The sequence below is a fragment of the Delphinapterus leucas genome, chromosome 15 (genome assembly GCF_059928025.1).
Source record: "Delphinapterus leucas isolate spDelLeu-1000000601 "Yukka" chromosome 15, BTC_Dleu_Yukka2, whole genome shotgun sequence".
Lineage (NCBI taxonomy): Eukaryota > Metazoa > Chordata > Mammalia > Artiodactyla > Monodontidae > Delphinapterus > Delphinapterus leucas.
In genome coordinates this window covers 75,999,554-76,021,727 of record NC_143143.1, presented here as the reverse complement: position 1 = coordinate 76,021,727, position 22,174 = coordinate 75,999,554, and the positions used below count along the sequence as shown (strand labels likewise).

The 22,174-nt window shown below is 53.3% G+C and overlaps 1 protein-coding gene across 4 annotated transcripts in view; it reads left to right on the top strand.

Moving 5' to 3' along the window:
* Positions 1 to 19,917, top strand: part of PREX1 (phosphatidylinositol-3,4,5-trisphosphate dependent Rac exchange factor 1) — a 194,263-nt gene extending 174,346 nt beyond the window's left edge. For all 4 annotated transcript variants that reach the window (XM_022597750.3, XM_022597748.3, XM_022597747.3 and 1 more), the window contains 14 exons: positions 1,287 to 1,375; positions 2,671 to 2,753; positions 2,914 to 3,004; positions 4,850 to 4,978; positions 6,526 to 6,567; positions 8,007 to 8,224; positions 10,084 to 10,183; positions 11,972 to 12,115; positions 12,208 to 12,322; positions 13,761 to 13,827; positions 15,156 to 15,328; positions 15,765 to 15,867; positions 16,126 to 16,193; positions 18,211 to 19,917. In XM_022597750.3, coding sequence (XP_022453458.1) covers positions 1,287 to 1,375; positions 2,671 to 2,753; positions 2,914 to 3,004; positions 4,850 to 4,978; positions 6,526 to 6,567; positions 8,007 to 8,224; positions 10,084 to 10,183; positions 11,972 to 12,115; positions 12,208 to 12,322; positions 13,761 to 13,827; positions 15,156 to 15,328; positions 15,765 to 15,867; positions 16,126 to 16,193; positions 18,211 to 18,253 — 1,465 coding nt within the window. In that variant the 3' untranslated portion in view covers positions 18,254 to 19,917. The remainder of the gene's footprint in view (positions 1 to 1,286; positions 1,376 to 2,670; positions 2,754 to 2,913; positions 3,005 to 4,849; positions 4,979 to 6,525; positions 6,568 to 8,006; positions 8,225 to 10,083; positions 10,184 to 11,971; positions 12,116 to 12,207; positions 12,323 to 13,760; positions 13,828 to 15,155; positions 15,329 to 15,764; positions 15,868 to 16,125; positions 16,194 to 18,210) is intronic.
* Positions 19,918 to 22,174: the final 2,257 nt, after the last annotated feature.

Here is a 22,174-nt window from a genome sequence, read left to right as displayed (position 1 = left end):
GGCACAGTTGAGGCCCCCGCCGTGGGAAAGTCAGAATCAGAGGACATTTCCCAGGAAGCAGTGGGATGGGGCACTGTCGCCTAGCTATGTGGTCCTGGGGGGTTAGGCTGCGCCCCACAGCACGCCCCAGATGCCCCCTTCGGCTCCCCTGCCCCGGTGGACACCACCCATCCTTTCTGCCTTGGTTACAGTCTGCGCACGTTGATGGAATGTGGTCCAAGGAAAGGTCAAGATCTGCAGTGTGTTTTAAAATCAACGTTAAGACCTCTCTGGTTTCTGCAACAAACACTATTTTTACTTGATCCAGGGAGTAAGACCATTTTTTCCCCTGCTGACTCAGAGGATCTGAATTGTTTTCTCCTGGTTAAGTTAATTATTAACAAGATCAGTGAAGTTTGAATTAGGGGTTAAATAGACTGAAACCCCACTTTCCTGTAATAAACCGTAGAGCGAGTGAATGGAATCCCTTACCACAGATAAACAAGCACCTTAGCCTCCAGTGAAAGGTTACATAACATCTGACCATTGTGGTTAAAGTAGAATCTTGGAGGGGCACTTCAGTTGTTCGTGGGCAAAATACAGAACTGATAGAATTTGGCAAGAAAGGCTTTGGTCCCCATCCTTCCAGCTTTTATATCCTTTCAGTCTTCAAGGGACCAGATTGGTCGGTGTTTCTTGGTGTCTGTATTACGAAATGGTCTGGCTGACTGGGTACCGTGTGTTCTTGGAGCCTCTTGTCCACAGACCAAGATCTCTCCATCTCTCTGGGTTTCCATTCTGACATTTTTGGGTCCTCCGATTTTTCCTTTAATTGTCAGAAAGGTGAAGGAAAGAATTTCAGGGTTGTGGTTTTTAATTCCCCATGCCTTCTGAGTTCCTGGGATACAAGCCAAGCAAACACAGTCTTTGTTCTTAGGAGGTTTCTAGCCAGGCTGGGGAGACAAAATATGGAACCATGTGGCCAAGTGTGGCGAATGCAGGTGTGTCCAGGGACAAGGCTGTCCCCCGAAGACAGTGACAGGAGTTACACCCAAACGAAAATGATTCATTATCCACCTACCACTTCTGTACTGAGGCCTGGAAATGTTTCCCCAGCATCAGACCTAGAAAACGCACCAGGACAGCCCTGCCCGTCTATGGCTCTGGCGGTTGGCCCACGGTGCCTCCTCTGGGCCAGTCGTCCACCCAAGGGTTTTGTCTACACTCCAGAAAGTGGGTTCCGGGTGCTGGGACCAGAGGCTGTGAGTGGGAGGGTGACTCATGCCTTCGTCTGTGCTGCTTTGCAGTGAATGTGACAGTAATCGGGACTCTGTCCTGTCTTACACCAGCGTGAGAAGTAACAGCTCCTACCTGGGCAGCGACGAGATGGGGTCTGGTGAGTGCAGAGGCTCGTGCTCCAGGAGAGCGGTCCCCCAGCGCGATTCTGTTTTGTTTATTTTTATTTTGTTATGCTTTGCTCCGTGTTATATTGTCTTCTATTACTTTGCATGGTGTGGTAGTGGTTTTCCTTCAGTCCTTTAGCAAACATTTATTGCGCACCAGTTAATGTGCTGGGACCACGGCAGTGAATGAAAAGACAAAGATCCCGGCCCTCACGTTCTCCGTGAACGCCACGGACACGGGACAAATAAAAACATACACGATGCAGTTACATGTTGTGGTGAGGGCTCCAACGTTACTAAAATAGGGCGACCTGATGGTTTCCGTGAATGACACATGCTCAAACCAAAAATTCAGATGACACAGGGAAGTTCAAAAGAAGTACATGGAAATAAGTCAGTATCTCAACTTCTCCCCCAGAAATGACTATTGATTATATTTGGGGATTGCTGGTGAACATGTATTTCTGCACAGATGTGGAGAAATGTGGGTGGACGGCTGGAGGGACAGACAGACATAAATAAGATTTTATAAATTAGATTCTATGTTACTTGGAATTTTTACTGAAAGACTGAAATTTGTTTTTATTTTAGTTTTATTGATTTCAGCCTTTAAAAATTTTATTTTGTGAATAAGACAGACATCCACATGGTTCATAATTCAAAAGGCATGAGAGGGTGGGTAGTGACAAACCTCCCTCCCACCCTTGTTACCCGGCCTCCCGGTTCCCAAGCTCCCGCTGTCACTACTGCCCTATGTGTCCTTCCAGAGGTAGTATCTGTGCATAAAAATTTTAATTTTAATTATACTTCAGTTTAACAGAAGAAAAAGAAGCTCACGTAAAATCAGAGATATTTCTGAACTTTAGGTAAATATTTCATCACATAAGATATTCAGCTGCAAAAACTATCCCTGGGGAGGTTTTAGGAAGGCACTTACATGTGGCAGCGGATTTAAATGAAATGGCTGGGGGATGAATCAGGAGACTGGGATCCGGTTCCTTATATCTGACTTTCTGTCTCCTCGTCTGCAGAGTGAAAACTAACAACATTGACTTACAATTGTGTAATGTTTTAGTTCCTGTTGCCCATTTTGCAGATGAAGAAACCGAGGTGCAGAGAGGTCAAGTGATTTGTGCAGTGTCACACAGCCAGGACCTGGGTCTATCAGACTCCAAGTCCACTGTGGGTTTTGGAGCTCTGTAGCTACATTGCTTTCTTGAGAAAGAGGCTGGGAAGGTGTGAGATGGGGCAGTAATAGTTGATGGCTGTGGTTTCTTCCTTCTGCAAGGGGACGAGCTGCCCTGTGACATGAGGATCCCGTCAGACAAGCAGGACAAGCTTCATGGCTGCCTGGAGCACCTCTTTAACCAGGTAGGACCTTTGTCCCAACTCCGGCCTGACCTTGAGTTCTTCCCATCACCCCTGGTAAGAACCCATAAGCCAGGAGCTGGGGCAGGGGCTATGAGTAATGAGTCCCTGCAACTTGGAGGGCCCTGTGGGCCAAACTAACCCAGAGCTTCCCGCCACCCAGGTGGACTCCATCCATGCACTCCTCAAGGGGCCAGTCATGAGCAGAGCTTTTGAAGAGACCAGGCATTTCCCCATGGACCACAGCTTACAAGGTGAGCAGAGAAGAGTCCCCAGGCAGGGTGAGGGATGACATCCAGCATCCGTCGGGGAGACGGGCTGCAATGGGTGACGTGTGCTGGACAGGCGTCAGGCCACCTGGGCCACGTTCTCAGCTTTGCCCCTCACCTGTTGAATGGCCGTGGGTCAGTCCAGGGGCAGTCAGCAGATCCAGCCCATGGCCTGTTTTTGTACAGACTGTGAGCTCAGAATGACTTCATTTATAATGGATTGTTAAAACGGAATGAAAGAAAGAACATGTGACAGAGACTGTATACCCTGCAAAGCCTAAATCAGTTCCTATCTGACTCTTTACAGAAAAAGTGTGTGGACCGCTGGGCTGGTCCCTGAGCCTTTCTGGGCCTCCGTCTGCCTGTTTATAACATGAGGGGAAGGACTGGAGCACGATTTGCCAAACCTCAGACACCCCCACAGCCCCTTCATCGTTTTAGACATATTCACAGAATCTGCCAACATCTTTACATTTTTTAAACCATATTCATTTGCTGCCCATATTATTGATAGATCAAACTGTCTCCCTTTAAAAAATTCAATTTTGAAAGGACCTTATTTAACTCCCTGTAAATGGAAAACCAGTATAAAATGTCATAAAATAATGATAAATCCAATGGAAACAGCAACAAAAAATGTCATTGTACTGTAGTTAGGCACTGTTGCCTGCCCAGAGCTCTTTGTTCTTTATTCCTGAGGGGGATTAGTGAGTTAAAGAAGTGTTAAGGACTTACCAGCACCAAACTGAGACCTTCTTCTTGAAACGATTGAGAGAAAAAGATTGACTTTTATGTCCCTCTATTTACTTCTCCTCCCATTTACCCATCCACCCACCTATTTATCTGTCCATCCATCCGTCCATCCATCATCCATCCATCCATTCATCTATCCATCCATCCATCCACCCATCCACCTACCCACTCATCCACCCGTCTGTCTACTTCATGCATCCATGCATTCATACATCCAGTAAATACTTTCCAAGAACCAGCTTGTGTCAGGCCTTGTGCTGGGCCCTGGGGCCCATTAGATGAAGGTGACACTGCCTCTGACCTCAAGGAGCTTCCAGTAGAGTTCAGGAGACGGGAAAAGAAACAGGCAGTTGCTCCTAAGTGAGGGTCAGAAGTGGTGAGAAGTTGGGGTGCCCTAGCTCAGCTCTCCCTCCTGCTGTCTCAGGATCATCTCTCCCTGGGATGGACCTTAGAAAGAAGAAATGTCAAACTCAGAGGAAACAAAACCACACATCTCAGAAACCTGGGACTTTGTAGCAGGGAAGAGGCCAAAGGAGCGGGGACCTGTGTTTGCTTGTCTGGGGCCAGGTTCAAGTCCCTTTTCTCTCACTACCCTGCTGTGTGACTTGAGGCAAGTCACTTTTCCACTCTGTGCCTGGACTTCCTCCTCTGTGTAGGGAAAAGGTTACGCTAGGTTACAACTCACGTGCCAGCTCGATTGGTTGTGGCTGTGAGGAGGTAGTCCCCGAGAATCCTTCCGTGACTACATCCAGGCTTAGGAGACAAGCATGCCCTGATTGATTTGTGATGTCTGCATTGGATTTGTTGCACCTGTGAGGAGTCGCAGCCTCAGACGAGCGGAAAGGAGTGCTGAGATTGATCAGCAGCGTCTGCCATGAGTGTGATACTATGAATTCGTAGCACACTTACCATGTGTTTGCCTTCCATGGACCAGATAGTGCCCTAGAGTCCTGCCAGCATCCTTGACCTAAGATTCTGAGCTTTGGAATCTAGTGATGGTACAGAGGCCTTTGTGCCCCCATTTTCCAAAGCTATCTAATTGTCCCTTTCCTGCCCTCATGTCACTTTCTGCCCCAGAGTTCAAACAGAAAGAGGAGTGTACAATTCGTGGCCGCAGCTTGATCCAGATCAGCATCCAGGAGGACCCCTGGAACCTCCCCAATTCCATCAAGACCCTGGTGGACAACATTCAGAGATACGTGGAAGGTCAGTTGGGCAGGGAAGGCTGTGATGTGGAGGTTTTGTGGCCTTTGGTTCTTGATGTGCAACGTGGAAGGATCAGGAATGGGTCCATCTCCGTGCCCCATGTCTCTCCAGGCCCAGGGAGAGGACAGGAAGAGAGAGTGTCCCTTTCTCAGCTGTGTCCTGCCCTGGGCAAGGCCCTGGGACAGTACACACTTGATCAAGGAACCGCTGATTTCGGGTGCCTGGGGCTTCCTTGCAGAGTCAGGAGGCTAAGAAGGCTGAACTTGTTCCTTCTCAGCTTCCAAAATTGTGGATGTAGTTCAGTTCCTTTTGTTTATTAACCAGGTTACAAGTTGGGGGGTGGGTGGGTCCTGATCAGACTTGGGCCGCCAGGTAATTTTTGATGCTACAGCATTAAAAAATGTGAATCTGCTGCCAGCATTTATAATCCGAGACCCCACTTGGCTGGAGATGAGTGGTGGCCACCCTCTTTAGGTGGGGGAGGGGTGCCTTCCAGTCCACATGGATCCCACCATGCCCTGTGGCCTGGGGTCTGCTTCATGCACCTTATATTACCTGCCTGGCCCTTGGCAGCATTTGAGCCTGGGACTCCTGGGTTAGAAGGATCCCAGGCCAGGGAGACATCTGACCAGGACAGCAGGAGGTGCTTGTCCCTAGGGTCATGACCCCAGGAACAGCACCCTCTGACTTGGAAGTCTGTGTTGGCCCTGAGCTGTCCTGTCTTCCAAAACTGTGACTGGTGAAGAGCATGGACTCCGGAGCCAGATGGCCAGTGCTCGAACCCCAGCTCTCCCACTTATTGGCTGTGCGACCTTAGCAAATTCCTTGACTTCTCTGTGCTCCAGTCTCTTCATGTGTAAAATGGGTTCATAGTATTGTTGTGAAGGATAAACGCGTCAGTACAAACAAGGCACTTAGTGCAGGGCCTGGCACACAGTAAGCCCTCAGTAAGCATTTGCTGGTGTTATTACCACACCCTGCCCTGCATCTTAGTGCCTCCCCAGGACAGAATGTATCACAAGAGGGCAAATCCAGGGTCCTTTCAGATTTTTCTTTTAAGCCCCTTCTGGGCCCAAGAGCCTTTATTTGACGGAAAGAGACCAGGGTGTTAGGCCTGTGTCTGGAAGGTCTGGGCTTTGTCTACACGTGGGCAGGGCTTGGCTGTGTAGGACGATGTGAATAAGTACCTGAGTACACGTGTGAGTGTACGTGGTCTGAGTGTGCTCCCACATGTACATACACGCGTGTGTCAGGGTGTGCCCACGCACAGGTACAAGGTGTGGGCTGGGGGCTCTGGCCCATTAGTTGGAGGGGCTGGTTTGAGTCTCTGTATAGACAGTTGGGGTGCAGCTAAAAGTTGGGGTTTCATCCCCTGCACGTCCAAGCGTTTCTGGAATCTGCTCAACATTCAGTCGAAGCTTGTTGAGCGCAGCTCTGTGTGCCCAGAGCTTCACTGCGAGAAGGGGCAGGCACGTGGGCTGTGGGGAGGCCTGGCTCGGCTTGCTGCTTCTGCTAACCCCTCTCAGCCCATCTCCTTCTCCTTCCAGATGGAAAGAACCAGCTGCTCCTGGCCTTGCTGAAATGCACAGGTGAGGGCTTCGAAGGGGCAGCTGTCTGTGATTTGCACACACCCAGGTGCATCCGGGAGAGGCCCCCCCTGGCAGCCAGTGCCCATGACCGCACCCCGGGGAAGGCCTCTTCTGCCGGCCAAGGTTGACTTTCCCTTGGTCATCGGGGTCTGCACAAGGGGAGGTAACACCATGGCCTCTAGCCCCTCCAAGAACTACTCAGACCTCACTTCTTCCTCTTGTGTCCGGGGGACAAGTCTCAGGGCCCTGGAGCCAGGAGCACTGTCTCTTGCCACTTCCCAGGCCTGGGCTGATCTTGACGAGGACACAGGATAGAGCACCGACAATTAGGGAGGCTCTTTGCCGGTAGAGCCCTCAGCCCCAGCCTGGGGCTTCCTACCCCGAAGACAGTGGGGTGGAGGAGGGGCTGACGGGGGCCTAGGGGAATCTTGGAGGTGTTCTCTGTCCCTCCCTTCCTTCCAGAAATTCTCAGCCAAGGGGCAGCTAGAATAGGATCTGGGTCAAAATTGGTCACTGAAAACCCGTTAGCTAGAGCCAGTCATCAAAAATAATCCCTTCCAGGGCTTCCCTGGTGGCGCAAGTGGTTGAGAGTCCACCTGCTGATGCAGGGGACACGGGTTCGTGCCCTGGTCCAGGAAGATCCCACATGCCGCGGAGTGGCTGGGCCCGTGAGCCATGGCCGCTGAGCCTGCGCGTCCGGAGCCTGTGCTCCGCAACGGGAGAGGCTGTAGCAGTGAGAGGCCCGCGTACAGCAAAAAACAAAAACAAAAACAAAAACAAACAAACAAAAATAATCCCTTCCAGGGAATTCCCTGGTGGTCCGGTGGTTAGGACTCGGTGCTTTCACTGCTGGGGCCCGGGTTCGATCCCTGGTCAGGGAACTAAGATCCCGAAAGCTGCGTGGCACAGCCAAAAGAAAAGGAAAAAATCCCTTCCAGGATATTAGGACCCTGAATGACTGATTTCCCAAAATTGGCCAGTTCTGTAAATCACATCACAAGCAGGGGACAAGGAAGTGGTGGTGGGGGATGATAAGAAGAAGGCATACTTCTCAAAAATAGAGAAAATGGTAAACTGCATTTCTTAAAACATGGAGCTGGCATCATCACTCTCAATGAATGCTGGGAAATTTCCTAATAAATGAACAGCAGAGGGTAAGGGTTTGGGGAAAGCCTTTGGAAAATCACAAGTTGTTCTGTTGTTTTACGTAGGGAGATGGGTCATTGAGAGGGCTGAGTTTTTCCACGGATTGGCTTGGCTTTTGGAGAGTTGAGTTTTGTGGAGTTGCCTTTGGTGCCTGGGATGAATGAATTCTGTCTGTCAGTTGGCCCCGGATGGGTGGTCGTGTCGGGGAGTGGAGGCTAGTCCCGGCCCCCAGGTTGTGGGGTACAGGCCTGCTGATGGCACAGGAGCCCCCTCCCCATCCCCTCTGCCCACAGATACGGAGCTGCAGCTGCGGAGGGACAGCATCTTCTGCCAGGCACTGGTGGCCGCCGTGTGCACCTTCTCCGAGCAGCTGCTGGCGGCCCTGAGCTACCGCTACAACAACAACGGCGAGTACGAGGAGAGCAGCCGGGACGCCAGCCGCAAGTGGCTGGAGCAGGTGGCGGCCACTGGCGTCCTCCTGCACTGCCAGTCCCTGCTCTCGCCGGCCGCGGTGAGTGGGGGGCGGGGGAGGTCTTGCTCAGGCTGTCGCCCACCCCGTTCATTCATTCAGCGGCTGTTTATCGAGCACCTACTATGTGTCACTGTTACAGGCACTGGGGACCCAGCAGTGGACAAAACAGAGAGTTCGTTTACTCAGGGACCTTATACCCTGATTTTGGGGAGATAGACATAAACAACTAAGGACCAGGGATGGTACAGACCAGTGGTTCTCACCAGGGCAGTTTTGCCCCCAGGGTACACTTGGCAATCTCTGGAGACATTTTTGGTTGTCACAGCTGAGGGAAGAGGAAGTACTACTGGCATGTGGTGTGTAGAGGCCAGGGAGGCTGCTAAACCTACAACACACAGAATGCTCACCCCGTCCCCACCCCCCAGCAGAGAATTATCTGGCCCCAAGTGTCAGTAGTGCTGCAGTTGAGAAACCCTCATTTATAATGTTAAGGGCTAAGGGGAATGTCTGGGGTGGTGGCAGTTGAAAGTTTTGATAAGGCAGCCACTGAGGGCCTCAGTGAGAGGTGACATCTGACCTAAGAACCGAAGGAGGGGAGAGGGTGAGCCATGAGGACACTGGGGAGGAGCCCTCCAGGCAGAGAGAACAGCAGGTGCAAAGGTCCTGAGTCAGGAGGATGCACGCAGTGTTTGAGATATAACGAGGTACCCAGTGCGGCTGGAATAGAGTGCGTGAGCCCGGGGAAGGTGGGGGAGGTGAGTCCTGAGAATTAACTGGGGTCTGACTGTTCGGGGTCTTGCATGCTGTTGTAGGACTTTGGCTGTTACTCTGAGTGGGTGGCAGTCAGGGGAGGGTTTTGAGAAGAGGAGGGACCGGATCTGACTTTGATACTTAAAGGATCACCCAGGCTGCGGGGTGGGGAAGAGTGTAGAGGGGCAAGGGCAGAAACTGGGAGACCAGTGAGCAGGCTTTTGTGGTAATTCAGGTGAACTTTGTTGATGCAAATAACACCTTGTTTAGTTCTTGCAGTAGCCCCCAGGCAGGTCCTTTACCACCCACTTTTTAAGGATGAGGACACTGAGGCCCAGGGAACCTGTGTGAACCTGGGAGTCTGACTCTAGACCTGGTTCCCCCAGACTGCCCTGCCTTCTCCACATCTCTTTTATCTCTGAGTGCCCTGTCCATCCACTCGCAGGGCTCAGAATCAGGGTGGGTCCCGCTACCAGCTCCGGGAGGAGGCAGAGCCAATGACTCAGCATTTCAGGGTACTGGTACCCAGAGCCGATGCCCCCCCAGAAATCCAGCCGGCAGCAGCACTTGCTCTGTGCTGTTTGCCCCTCCACCCGTGTGCCCAGGCCTGAGCTCCCCACACCTTGCAGCCCTGAGCCTCCTAGACATTTTCCTAGGCCGGACAGGAAGCCACAGCTGCGGCGGTTTGGGAAAGAGTGGCGTGGTGCGCCCTCTGCTGGCCGATGTTGCAGACGGGTGCCTGCCTGGTGGGAGACACCCTGTCATTGGTTTCTGGAACTGAGCACCCAGCCCTCACGTTCTTCTCTGATGAGGTCACCGGGACCCAGTGTGTTAATTTAGCAGTTGCCAGGATATGCAGGCTCTGAGCTGGGTGCTGCGTTGGAATGGTTCAGTGGGATTGGTGGGTTGACCCGGGTAAGAGGACCACCCCGCATGTTAGAGCAGAGATGGGCTCTGACCTGGGAGGTGGAGGACAGGCCTGGAGCAAACATGATCTCACGTCCAGCCCCAGAGAGACCTGCGCAAGACCTCATGCCTGGTAGCGCCACAGCCTGGTGTGTCGACTAGAGTTGAATCACAGCATCTTGAAGTGAAACCTGGGGCAGGGGTGGCACCTGTGACTCCTCCACTCTGTCTTGCTCTTGCAGAAAGAGGAACGGACCATGTTGGAGGACATCTGGGTGACCCTGTCGGAGCTGGACAATGTCACCTTCTCCTTCAAGCAGCTGGACGAGAACTACGTGGCCAGTGAGTGATTCCTCCCACCCCCACCGTGAGAGTCAGGGTTCTGGGGTGGAAGGGACCGCTCTGGGGTCACCCTGTCCCTCCCCCTGCCACCAGGCCAGCTGCCTAAAGTTGACCCAGGACCCAGTGCTTTCAAACCTCATGCTCCCAACATACAGGGAAGGAGAGGGTCTCTTTTTTTTATAAACCCAGCCGTCTCCAAGAGCGCTTAAGAGGGAAAAACAGCCAGTACCCAGTTCTTATTAAAACTCCTAGAGATAACCTTCGGTGGGATGAAGACGTGTTAAGATTTTCTAAGAACTTACACCATAATTTTCTTCTTTCCTTTCTTTCTCCCTCCCTCCCACCCATCTTTCCACTCGCCTACCCACTCATCCACTCATTCATCTACTCATCCATCCACCCATCCATTTATCCATCCATCCATCCATCCATCACCCATCCACCCACACACTCATCCTTCTATCCACATACCCATAATTTCGAGCACATGATACGTGTCAGGCTCAGTTTTAGGTTCTGGGCCACAGTGGAGAGATATACAGCCATGGTTTCTGCCCTCCTGGAGCTCACATTGTGGTCCAGTGGGTCTCAGCCCTGGCTGCACTGGGATCGCCCAGGGAGCTTTTCAGACACTGATGCCTCAGTCCCAGTCCCAGCCCTGGTGATTTGGATTCAGCCTGTGGGGTGGATCCTGGGCATTGGGATTCAAGATAAACTTTCCAGGTGACTTTGATGTATAGCCAGGACTGAGAATCACTGCGCTCGGTTCTAGAGCCATGGTTCTCTGAGTGTGATCCCTGGACCAGCGGCACCTGGAAGCTTGTTAGCCTAATTCTCAGGCCCCATCCCAGACCTGCTGAATCCCAAACTGGAAGCAGAGCCCAGAAATGTGTGTCAGCAAGCCCTCCCGGTGATTTTGAAGCATGCTAGTTTGAGAACCGCTGCTTTTTTTGTTGTTGTTTTTTATTATCACCTCCCTAAGGAGCTTGTTTAGACAATTTTTTCCTAATCGCCCACACCCCCATGAAACTTTTATATCATGGATATACTATATATCTGTTTATGTACTATATGTATATATGTGATTTACATATAAAAAGAGTAAGTGGTTTTTTTTTTTGCCTTTGCCCCCAAAACCAATTTTTACCTCCTTGGAGGTGATATCACCCTGTTGAGAATGTGTAAACTAGAGTCTAGAAGCACAATGGGTTTCATTTCAGGTACCAATTGGAATTGGTTGGCAGTGGCTGCCTGTCTGTAGGCCAGCTTGGGCTCAGGGAGAATTATCCATCAATTAGTGATGTCTGCTATGGGTGCAGGATGGGGTGTTAGTGCCACCCCTGCCACAAGCTCTTTGCTATGGGTATAAATAAGATGCAGGTGCTGTTTGAGGGTAGCTTTTGCCAGTTAGAGGCCCTGGGCTACCAGGTGAGGGGTAGAAGGAGCATTGGTGAGGCTCTGAAGATAAACAGGGACAACTCCGCAGCTGGGCAGAATCAATGTCAGGTGTAAGAGTTAAGCAGTAGAAACTGGGACCTGTCAAGGGAGGTGAAAAGGGAGGTCAGAGGCTGCTCCTCTGAGTGGTAGGGGGACGGGGCTATCTGAGGTGCCCCGAGACTGTGGGAGGGCAGGAAGGTCTGAAGCCGCGGCTCTGGGGTGGGCAGACAGGGAGGTCCTGGGACATCACAGTGGCGATCTGAAGGAGGTCTGTAGCTGCCCTCGCGGAGGTGGGGTGGGGCCCCTCTGGCCTTGATGGTGAGCCCTCTGCCCCACCACGTCCCCCACCAGACACCAACGTCTTCTACCACATCGAGGGCAGCCGGCAGGCACTGAAGGTTATCTTCTACCTGGATAGCTATCACTTCTCCAAGCTGCCCTCCCGCCTGGAGAGCGGGGCCAGTCTAAGGCTGCACACCGTGCTCTTCACGAAAGGTGAGCCGCGGGGACGGGCTGAGTGGGGCCCACTGGGGATGGCCGTGCACACCGGGAGCCAAGCACCTGCCCTTGCTCTTCTTCCTTCACAGCTCTGGAGAACATGGAGGCACCGCCTCCTCCAGGCAGCCAGACGGTGGACGATTTGCAGCAGGAGATCAATGCCCGGTCCCTGGAGAAGGTTCAGCAGTATTACCGCAAACTCAGGTATCTGCATGGGCTACATGATGGGGGCAGGATTCTGAACACTGTCACGGGGAGTGAGCATCAGCGTGTAAGGCACCAGACGGGCCCCCAGTGCGGGGGCGGGCAGTGCCCTTTCTTGAGCATCTACTGTGCGCCAGGCTCTCTGCCTACACGAGCTCATCAGATTCTCACAGCAGTCACTGGCAGCCATTCTAACTCAGCCATTCTGAGGAAACTGATGTCCAGAGAGCACACCCAGCTTGCCCAAGTCACGCAGCTAGACTGGGTCGGCTTGGCTTCAAAGCAGGTCCTTCCATCTGGGGGGAGATGCCTGTTTCATTCTGCATGGGGGGGGAGCTGGGACAGGGGCCCTGGGATTCTTGAGCCTGTGAGTGAGGGACGTGACTCCAGAGCCTCGGCCCTGCTCAGGGGAGACCCCCAGAGAGAAGAAAGAGTAGGGGTCACATCCGCCAGGAGGAAGCCTGGGGCCCAAGGAGGCAGCTCCCACTACTGCTGCCCCCATCCCAGCCCGTTCCTACTTCTGCCTCACCTTCTCCCTCCGCGAAGAAGGGGGGCTGAGAATTCGCAGACCGGGGTTTCAGGGTGTGGTAAGGGCTTTAGTATTTGGAAATGGGAGAACGATGCTTTCATATGTCTGTTCAGGGAAAACATCTACCTGTATTATTATAACCGGCATCTCTCTGGATCATTCGATGCCATCAATCTGTTCTGTGCCGCTCGCTGAATATTTTAAAAATTGCCGCTGTAATCGTTCGCTCATCTCTCTTTCATTCCGCACCTGTCACTCAAGGCCTTCCATAGGCCAGGTTCTGTTCTGGGTGCTCGCTTAGGAGTCAACAGCGACCAAACAAAGCCTGTTCTTCATGGAGGGTAGATTCTAGAGCTGCTGTGGTCCGGCCCACCCCCTGTTTTGTCAGTAAAGTTTTATTAGCACACAGCCACGTTCATCCAAGTGTGTATCGTCTCTGGCTGCTTTTGTGTTGCAACAGCAGAGCTGAGTAGCATCTTCATAGAGGCTGGTCTACACAGCCTAAAATATTTACCCTTTGGCCCTTTACAAAAAAAGCTGGCCGAGCGCTGTTCTAGAAGGGGAGATAAGCAATAACCCAGTAAACAGAGCAGTGTGACGTGTCAAGTGATGAGGGTGCTCAGAGGAGAGAGACAGCAGGATGGGAGAGAGAGTGGTGTGTCGGTGCTGATTCTGACGGCCAGTCGGGGGGAGGTGGCATTTGAGGAGTGCCCGGGAGGCCCCTTCCTGCTTCCCCCAGGGCTGTTGGAGGAACAGGTGACTGTGGGTGTGGAGAGCTGTGCCAGCCGCTCTTAATGATTTGTTTCCTCCAGTTGTTGGAGGGCAAAGAGGCTGCAGCTGCAGTGGGGCAGGGGCTGGGAGGACGGTGGGCGTGGCGGCCCTACCCTCACCCCCGTCTTTCTCTCTCAGGGCATTTTACCTGGAACGGTCTAACCTGCCCACGGACGCCAGCACCACAGCGGTGAAGATAGACCAGGTGTGCCCTCCTTCCCCTCACCTGCCGTGGAGCTTGGGCAGGGCTGGGGGTTCGTGCGGTCAGACAGGGCCCAGGGTCACACCCCAGCCAGAATCCTGGCCGAGATGCCCCAGAGGCCTCTGCCGTCCCTCCTCCAGGAAGTCTTCTGTGATAACTCCTTCCCCATTCGAGAAGTCCTGACATCTTCCCCACCTGCTTCAGAGCTCCTTAGATGATGAGTTCTCACTGGCACCCACTCACCTGTGCCTCTTGCATCTCCCTTGTTCATCGCAGCATCTCTCTGAGGCTGGAGCCTCACACCAGATGCGGCCATGCAGTGCTCTTTTTGTGTGTTTCCAATTTGTTGCCAGCATTTAAAAGTCAAAAGATTTCTCGCAAAACGGAGGCTTCTAGTTTATCTTTAGCAGTGGGAATACCTGGCTGTCTGGGCCACATTCCTGCGTGTTGCACTCGGCCTTGCGGGGGGCTGTGCGCCCCCCGCCGCATGCTGCAGGCCTTTCCCCCTCTGCCCAGGCTCTATCAGGCCTCGATTTCTTTTTTTTTTTTTAATTAATTAATTTATTTATTTGGCTGCACTGGCTCTTCGCTGCGGCACACGGGATCTTCGTTGCAGCGCTTGTTGCGGCGCGCGGGCTTCTCTCTAGTTGTGGCACGCGGGTTTTCTCTTCTCTTGTTGTGGTGCGGGCTCCAGAGCGCGTGGGCTCTGTAGTTTGCGGCACGCAGGCTCCAGTTGAGGCGTGCGAGCTCAGTAGTCGTGGCGCGCAGGCTGAGTTGCCCTGCGGTGTGTGGGATCTTAGTTCCCCAACCAGGGATCGAACCCGCGTCCCCTGCAATGGAAGGCAGATTCTTTACCCCTGGGCCACCAGGGAAGTCCCTGTCAGGTCTTGATTTTGACAGTGGTTTGGGGGCTCCTGGCCTCGGACCGCGAGGCTGGGCTCCAAGAGAAGGGCTGGGCACAGCCCTTTGGGAGTTTGTATGATAGTCTGGCCGGCAGAGTCCTGAGCCGACACAGGAAGCACTGGCCGGTGTTCTGTGTCTGCACAGGCGACGCAGGAAAGGGGAGGTGGGGCAGAGCAGAAGGGAAGACTGGTCCTGGGGAGGTGCTGCTATTTGGAGAGGACAGGAGTGGGTGTTCGCTGAGGCTTGGTCGTGGGCGCACCTGGGCAGGTGAAGAGAATTAGATGGGAGGGTTAGGCCTGAAATATATCGTGAGCATAGGAGGTGAGCCGAGAGGACAGCTGCTCTAACGGAGCTGGATTGGAGGTGATGACGGGGAGGAAGGACAGGTTGGGGCCTCCTCCGACCGTCCGGGTGTGTGTGCCTCGCAGCTGATCCGCCCCATCAATGCCCTGGACGAGCTCTGCCGCCTCATGAAGTCCTTCGTCTACCCCAAGCCCGGTGCCGCTGGGAGCTTGGGCGCCGGCCTCATCCCCATCTCCTCCGAGCTCTGCTACCGCCTGGGGGCCTGCCAGATGACCATGTGCGGCACGGGCATGCAGAGGTGTGCGAGCCCTGAGCGGGGGCGGGCCTCTGGGCGGTTTGGGGGCCCGGGATGGGAGGACGAAGGCCAGGTTTGAATCCCGATTCTGCCGCTGCCTGTTGAGCCCAGACGAGGCCGTGGCTGCCCCCGCCCCCCACCGAGCCTCAGTTTGTCTGCTGTGAAATGGGACCTCGGGAGGAGGTGGTCCTTGGAGGGCTGCTGAGCTTCCCGGTTCTCTCACCCTGGTTGGTGTGACTGAGTGTCTCTGCAGCCTGGTTCTGCTGGAGCATCCATTCAACATAAGCAGGAATGATCGTGCCTCTTGGTTGGGGCAGATCTGGACACTTTCCCACTTCTGTCCTCTGTCCCTGCTGCTCTGATTGGGGCCTTGGGGGCCATGGGGGGGAAGGCAGTCGCCCCCGTCTCACCTGCCGCCCCTGTTGCCGCCCCCCTGCAGGAGCACCCTGAGCCTCTCCCTGGAGCAGGCAGCCATCCTGGCGCGGAGCCACGGGCTGCTGCCCAAGTGCATCATGCAGGCCACGGACATCATGCGGAAGCAGGTGAGGGGACCCATCCCCCGGGGCCCCACCAGGCTGCGTGCAGGGCACCCAGATCCGAGCCCGGTGGACACAGGGAGAGGTGGACTCACAGCCCGGGTGGGATGAGGGGCCATCTGGGGACTGGGCTGTTGCCCGTCTCCCCATCTAGAGGGCTGAGGATTTCAGCTCCCATTACGCCCACCCACACCCACATGCTTCCTCAAGCGCCCTGGACTCCGTGCGGAGGCAGCCCAGGGCCTCACCGTTCTTTCTTCCCAGGGCCCCAGGGTGGAGATTCTGGCCAAAAACCTCCGAGTCAAGGACCAGATGCCCCAGGGTGCACCGCGGTGAGTGGCTGTCCCTCCCCGTCTCCTTTCCTCTCCTCCCTTCTGTGAAGGCCAGGACTTGGGCTGGGCTTCACCCCAGACAGACCCGCTGGTGTTCAGATGGGGCTTCCCCTCTCATTTACGGGACCCCATTTGGGAAACAACAAATACGACTCAGTCTGTTACCTCCCAGAGCTCCCACTTTGGCTGGGAAAGTGAGGCAGGGCCCCCACAGTGAGCCATGGGGCAGTAATTTGTGTGCCCCCCACCGGCTCACCCACCGCCCTTCTCTGCCGCCCTGCTGCCCTCAGAGCCCTCAGCCCACCTACCTCATCCTGTCCTCACGGCCCATCATCTCCACATTGATGTCAGACCTTCTCGTGGTACTGTGTGCAGCCCCTTTCCCAGGAATAACTCGTTACTGTGCGTCCTCCCTCTCCATCCACACTGCCCTGCTTTGCTGTTGACATAGGCCCACAATTTTTGTTTGTTTTTTTTTTGCGGTACACGGGCCTCTCACTGCTGTGGCCTCTCCCGTTGCGGAGCACAGGCTCTGGATGCGCAGGCTCAGTGGCCATGGCTCACGGGCCCAGCCGCTCCGCGGCACGTGGGATCCTCCCGGACCGGGGCACGAACCCACGTCCCCTGCATCGGCAGGCAGACTCCCAACCACTGTGCCACCAGGGAAGCCCCAGGCCCACAATTTTTAAATAACTTTTTAATTTTGAAATAGTTTGACTCACAGGAAGTTGCAAAAATTGTACAGGGAGTTTCCATGTGGTCCTTCACTCAGCTCCCCCCGCCAAGAATAATGTCTCATGTAACCACAGGGCATTGTCAAGACCAGGAAACGGTGTTGGAGCAATACAAGAACTCATACAGATCTTATATATGTTTCACTAGTTTTTGTATGCACTCTCTTAGCCCTCATTATTATTATTATTATTTTTATTTTTAGGCCACGTGGCATGGCTTGTGGGATCTTAGTTCCCCGGCCATGGATTGAACCCGGGCCCTCAGCAGTGGAAGTGCGGAGTCCTAACCACTGGACTGCGAGGGAATTCCCCTCATTACTTTTACTTTTTTATTTGTAATTTTTATTTTTTGGCCTCACCGTTTGGCATGCGGGATTTTAGTTCCCTGACCAAACCCGTGCCCCTTGCAGTGGAAGCATGGACTCTTAACCACTGGACTGTCAGGGAGGTCCCTCCCCTCATTACTTTTAAATACTTTTATATGTCGCTTCCCCCGCTCCAGGCACCACTCTAGTATCTTTACCTATATTAACTTATTTGCTCCAAACAACAACTCTGTGAGCAAGGTACTATTACTATCCCCCATTGATAGGTGGGGACACTGAGGCCCAGAGAGGTTAAGTATCTTGTCCAAGGTCACACAGCTAGCACACAGAACCACAGAGTTGCGCTTCTGAACCCAGGCATTCTAGGCCCAGAGGCCACACTCCTGACCACTGTGCCACCTTGCTTCCCTGTCTTGTCTGGGTCACCACAGCAGCCTCCTGTCTGGTCCCCCTGCCATCATTCTCCCCACAGCAGATCTACCGTCTCCCCTGCTTGAAACCCATTAGTGGCTCCTTCTTACTTGAGGGTAGAGCTCAGAATCCTCCCAATGCAGAAAGAAAACCAAGGTAGCTCCCCACGTGCTGCAGGGAGAGGCCCCCAAGATATATTGAGTATAAGACTCCAGTGGCAGAGTACTGGGTCTACTTTGCCACCATTAGCGTGGAAAAATGCACACCCACCCACACAAGGATCTTAACATAAACATGCGCACATATATGTGTCTGTTTTTGTAAACCCCTTGCCAGTCTGGAGGGAGCAAGGCTCCTGTGGGGCGGGGACTGTACCACTAGGGGAAAGTGGGTGGCATCAATTTTTCACTCTGCACCTTTTTTACACCTGTTGAGTTTTGTTTTCTGGGCATGGATTACACGCTCACATAGATCACATGTTGCAATAATAATAATAGGCCTTGACCTGCCTGGCTTGTCCTCATCCTCTTCACCTCCATCCACCAGGCTCTACCGCCTCTGCCAGCCGCCGGTGGACGGAGACCTCTAGACACTGAGGTGCCTGGTGCTTGGCTGCGTCCTCTGGAGCTGGGATTTGGGAGGACACAGGGGGCCGTGTGGCCTTCTCCAGAGCTGGCCCGAGACCTCCTCTCCTGCCTGCTTGAAGATCTGTCCGGCCTCCTCCATCACCTCCTGGGAGGATAAGCAGTGCCCCCACTCCTGGATGAGATGGTGGATCGGCCCTGGGCTGGCATGTTCTTCACACTTCTGCCAGAAGCCCGAGGGGTGCTGGGGACCCACAGAACTGATGGGTGCAGCCAGGGCCTGGGCTCCGGCCTGCAGGTCCCCAGAACACAGGGGAGAAGTCACGGGCACTGCAGCTGGAGGCCCGCGGCCCCAGCTCCCTCGGGATGGCTCAACCTGCACTTTGGAAACCTCTGGTTTCCTTCTACGTCCACATTCCAGGCGACCACATGTGTCTGCTCTTCTTCCTCACCTTAGCTTCCAGATTCCCCCCTAACCCTGTACTAATCTGCCCGATGGACTCGGAGAAGCCGGGCCTCTGCCGTAAAGACAGAGGGACAGGGCACAGCGCCTGTTACCAAGAGGACGGTCGAAAGCCACACCGGCTTCCGCCATCAGTGCCATTGGAACTGGAGCCATCAGCCCTGGGCACGAGATTTGCTCTGACTTTATTTATATGGCGTGAACTCTCTATGGTTTATTTTGAGGTTTTTATGTTGTCGTTGGTATCGCTGAGATTTTTTTTCCCCCAGGTTGCGTGATTATATATTTGACATTTTAAATTTCAAAGAAAGCTATATTGTCTAACAGGGGACCAGCATAAGGTAGTATTGACAACTTTTCCCAGTTCTACTAAAAAAAAAAGAAAAACTAAATTATTGAAAATTCAAAAGATGTCAGTATTTCATCTTTTTAATATTAGGGTCTTAAGATATGGCTTACAGGTATCGACTAGGGTTCCTTTTCCCACCCACCCTCGGTTCTCCAGCAGTTGGTCTGTATCAGGGTGAATTACTTTGTTCTTTGAACAACTGGCTACAAGGGTTTGAGAGGTGGCTGGGCCAGGCCTGGGGGCTGGAGGGGGTTGAACCATCCATTGGAGAGGCAGTCCCACACTGGTGTCTGTCCTCTGCAGGTAGAAGGGCTGCCAGGAAACACTGAGTGGTACCTTCTGTAATTTATTTTTTGATGTTAACTCAGAGCAGGGCATTTGGGACTTCTCAGCCAGCTAGAGAGACAGGAAGCTACCCTGCCCACCTGGGCACAAGGACCCACACAGGATCCCCCCTCTGTCCCCCCAGCAGTTTGTCCCCTCTAGGTTCTGTTGCCAGCAGGGAAATGTCACAGCTGGGACAGAAGGGAGGCGTCTTTACAGCCTTGGCTGATGGGTGAAATCAGGTGTGGGTTTCCCGCTGCCCTGGAGGCTTGAAGACCCATCAGCATCTTGGCCCCGTGCACCCCCAGGGGCCGCCTTCCCTCTCTTGCCACCCTGCACCAGATTGCAAGAGATGGGCTTGTTGCAGGACAGAGACGGCACAGATACAAACGAGGACCCCATGGCAGAAACGGAGAGGGGCCCCCGAGGGCAAGGGCATCGTGCACTGGTTTACTTTGAAATGTACAGATCTTCTCATTCAATTCATGATAGATTTTTTATTATTATTATTAAAAGTCGGTTTATAATACAAAGATCCTGATCTGTGGCGAGTTCCTTTGGGGCCAACCCTGGTGGCGTGGACGTGGCTAGGCCGGCCAGCATCACAGGCGGAGTGAGCAACAGCTTTGAAGATGGCACGGAGGACGATCGCTTCAATACCGTCAGGGCCCTTGAGGCAGCGATCCCTGCTCAGTGAGTTACCACTCTGAACCTCAGTTTCCTTCTCTAAAATGGCAGAGTATATATATTCCCTCGCAGGGGACTGGCGAGGAATACCCGAGATTGTACCGCGGCTCTGCCATTCAGGTGTGCCAGGAAAATTACCGTCTTTTTATGTATTTCACCTTTATTTTGGATTCTCAGTTCCTATTTCACTGTGATGGTGGAAAAATGTGACTGTTCTTCCAGGCATTCCCTCACCCATGCTAGGACTCTCTGTCTCACGTGTGCCTGCGGATTAGGGTGGGTCTGAGGGACGCGCCATCCTCCGCCCCAATTTGCAAGGCCCGTTTGGTCGTTTGGTCTGGAATCCGCCGGAGTGGAGTTCCAAGTACTCAACACGTGGTTGGGTTGGTTCCTGGCCAATCAGAATCCACGCTGGCCGCAAACGGACCAATCAGAACAGACACCAGCACAGATGCTGTTCCTGCACACCGGGACCTGCGATCTCGGTCCCATGCTGAGAGCGCCTTATCACCGGCCCAAGCCCGAGCCATGTTTATGAAGCTGCCTGAGTCCATCTGCCTCATTCCCGGGCCGAATTGGCCTGCAGACCTGTTTTGCCAGGCCTGCCCCATGCCTTTCTCCGTCTCCCTCCCTCCTTTCCTCCCCACCCCTTCATCCTGACCTCTTCCCTCCTTCGTTTCTTTCCCTCCTTTCCCATGCTTTGGAAAACACTGACCTCTATGAAAGGCTTCTTTCGGGTGCCTTCCTCTTGAAGGCCCCCCACTATCATGGCCACACTTGGGGCTCCCCTAAGTCCTGCCATTTTGGAAGAGAGCCCCTTCTCTTTTAATCTCTTTTCCTTCTAAACTACCTGTCCCAGAGCTCATTCTCTCCAGGCCCAGACTGGGATCCTCCCAGAGAGAGAGAGCCTTGTGTCTTTCAATTACAGGTTTCAAAAGACTCAATACTATAATCGATGAGAGTGAATCCTGGTGGGATTTCAGGCACAGTGATGGACTGATTTTTTGAATTGTCTGAAGCCAGTGTTTGGATACAGGGAAAATCACTCTAAGGGGACAGCCATCAGCTCGATCTGTATTTGGGGGTCAAATACAGGGAGGATTTGATGCCTTCCTCCAGGCAGATACTTTTACAGGAAGCAGGAATGTCTGCCTGTTCTGCACCCTGAGGGCCTGCAATGAGAAAAGTGAGTTCTCCTGCGGTGATGGACAGGGGCAGCTTTGGTTTAGGAGCTGAGAAGTGGGGTCTCTGAGACCTTGAGCGAGTCACATTCCTTCTTAGACAACAGAGCTGCATCAGCAAACAGAGTGGAAGCCCAGGGCTGTTTCTTTCTCTGGAAGGCCTTTCTCTCAGTACAAAGTGGAGTATGAAGGGCTGCTTACAGCAGGGGGGGTGTTTTGTAAGAGACAAGAGGTCTCAAACTGGCAGCCAGTGGACTGAAACTTGGAAATTGACGTGGGTTTTGTTTTTGTTTTCCTGATACGGTGTTTTTTATAATTTTGAACTAGACACTCATACTTAAGAACCAGCAGCTTTTACTTCCAGATTCTGATTTGGGGTTTGTCTTGAAAATTCAGAAGCTCTGGTCCCAGCGGCCCTTGGGGTACCATGTGTCCTGCCTGGTCACATATCCACTGGAGCTGAGGAGTGGCCACTGCCTTTGGGCAATGTGCCAGCTTTCCATCCCCCACCTGGCCCAACACACTCCTTTACCTCACCTGCTCGGCTACAGGATGGCCCTGCCAGCGCTGGCCTCTTGACCATTCAGATCTTCACCTCTGGAGTTGCCATGGCGATGTTGGCTAAGAGAGGAGCTGGTGACCAGGAGCTGCAGTGCTGACCAATGGAGCATCGAGAGGTGGGTGAGTCCCCGCAGCTAATGAGATCGAACCCTGGTTCTCTGCTCCCTTTGAGCCTCAGAGCTGACTCGGATAATGTCCTTTGGTGTAGGTTGTGTTAGGGGCCACTCAGGAAACCAAAGGTGGGATGGAGTGTTCTGGCCACTTTGTGATTTTATCTAAATTTAACTGTTTATATATTTACCATCTTCCTCTTCCATCAGTGAAGCACCCTGAGAGAAGGAGTCACATCAGTCCTGTCTGC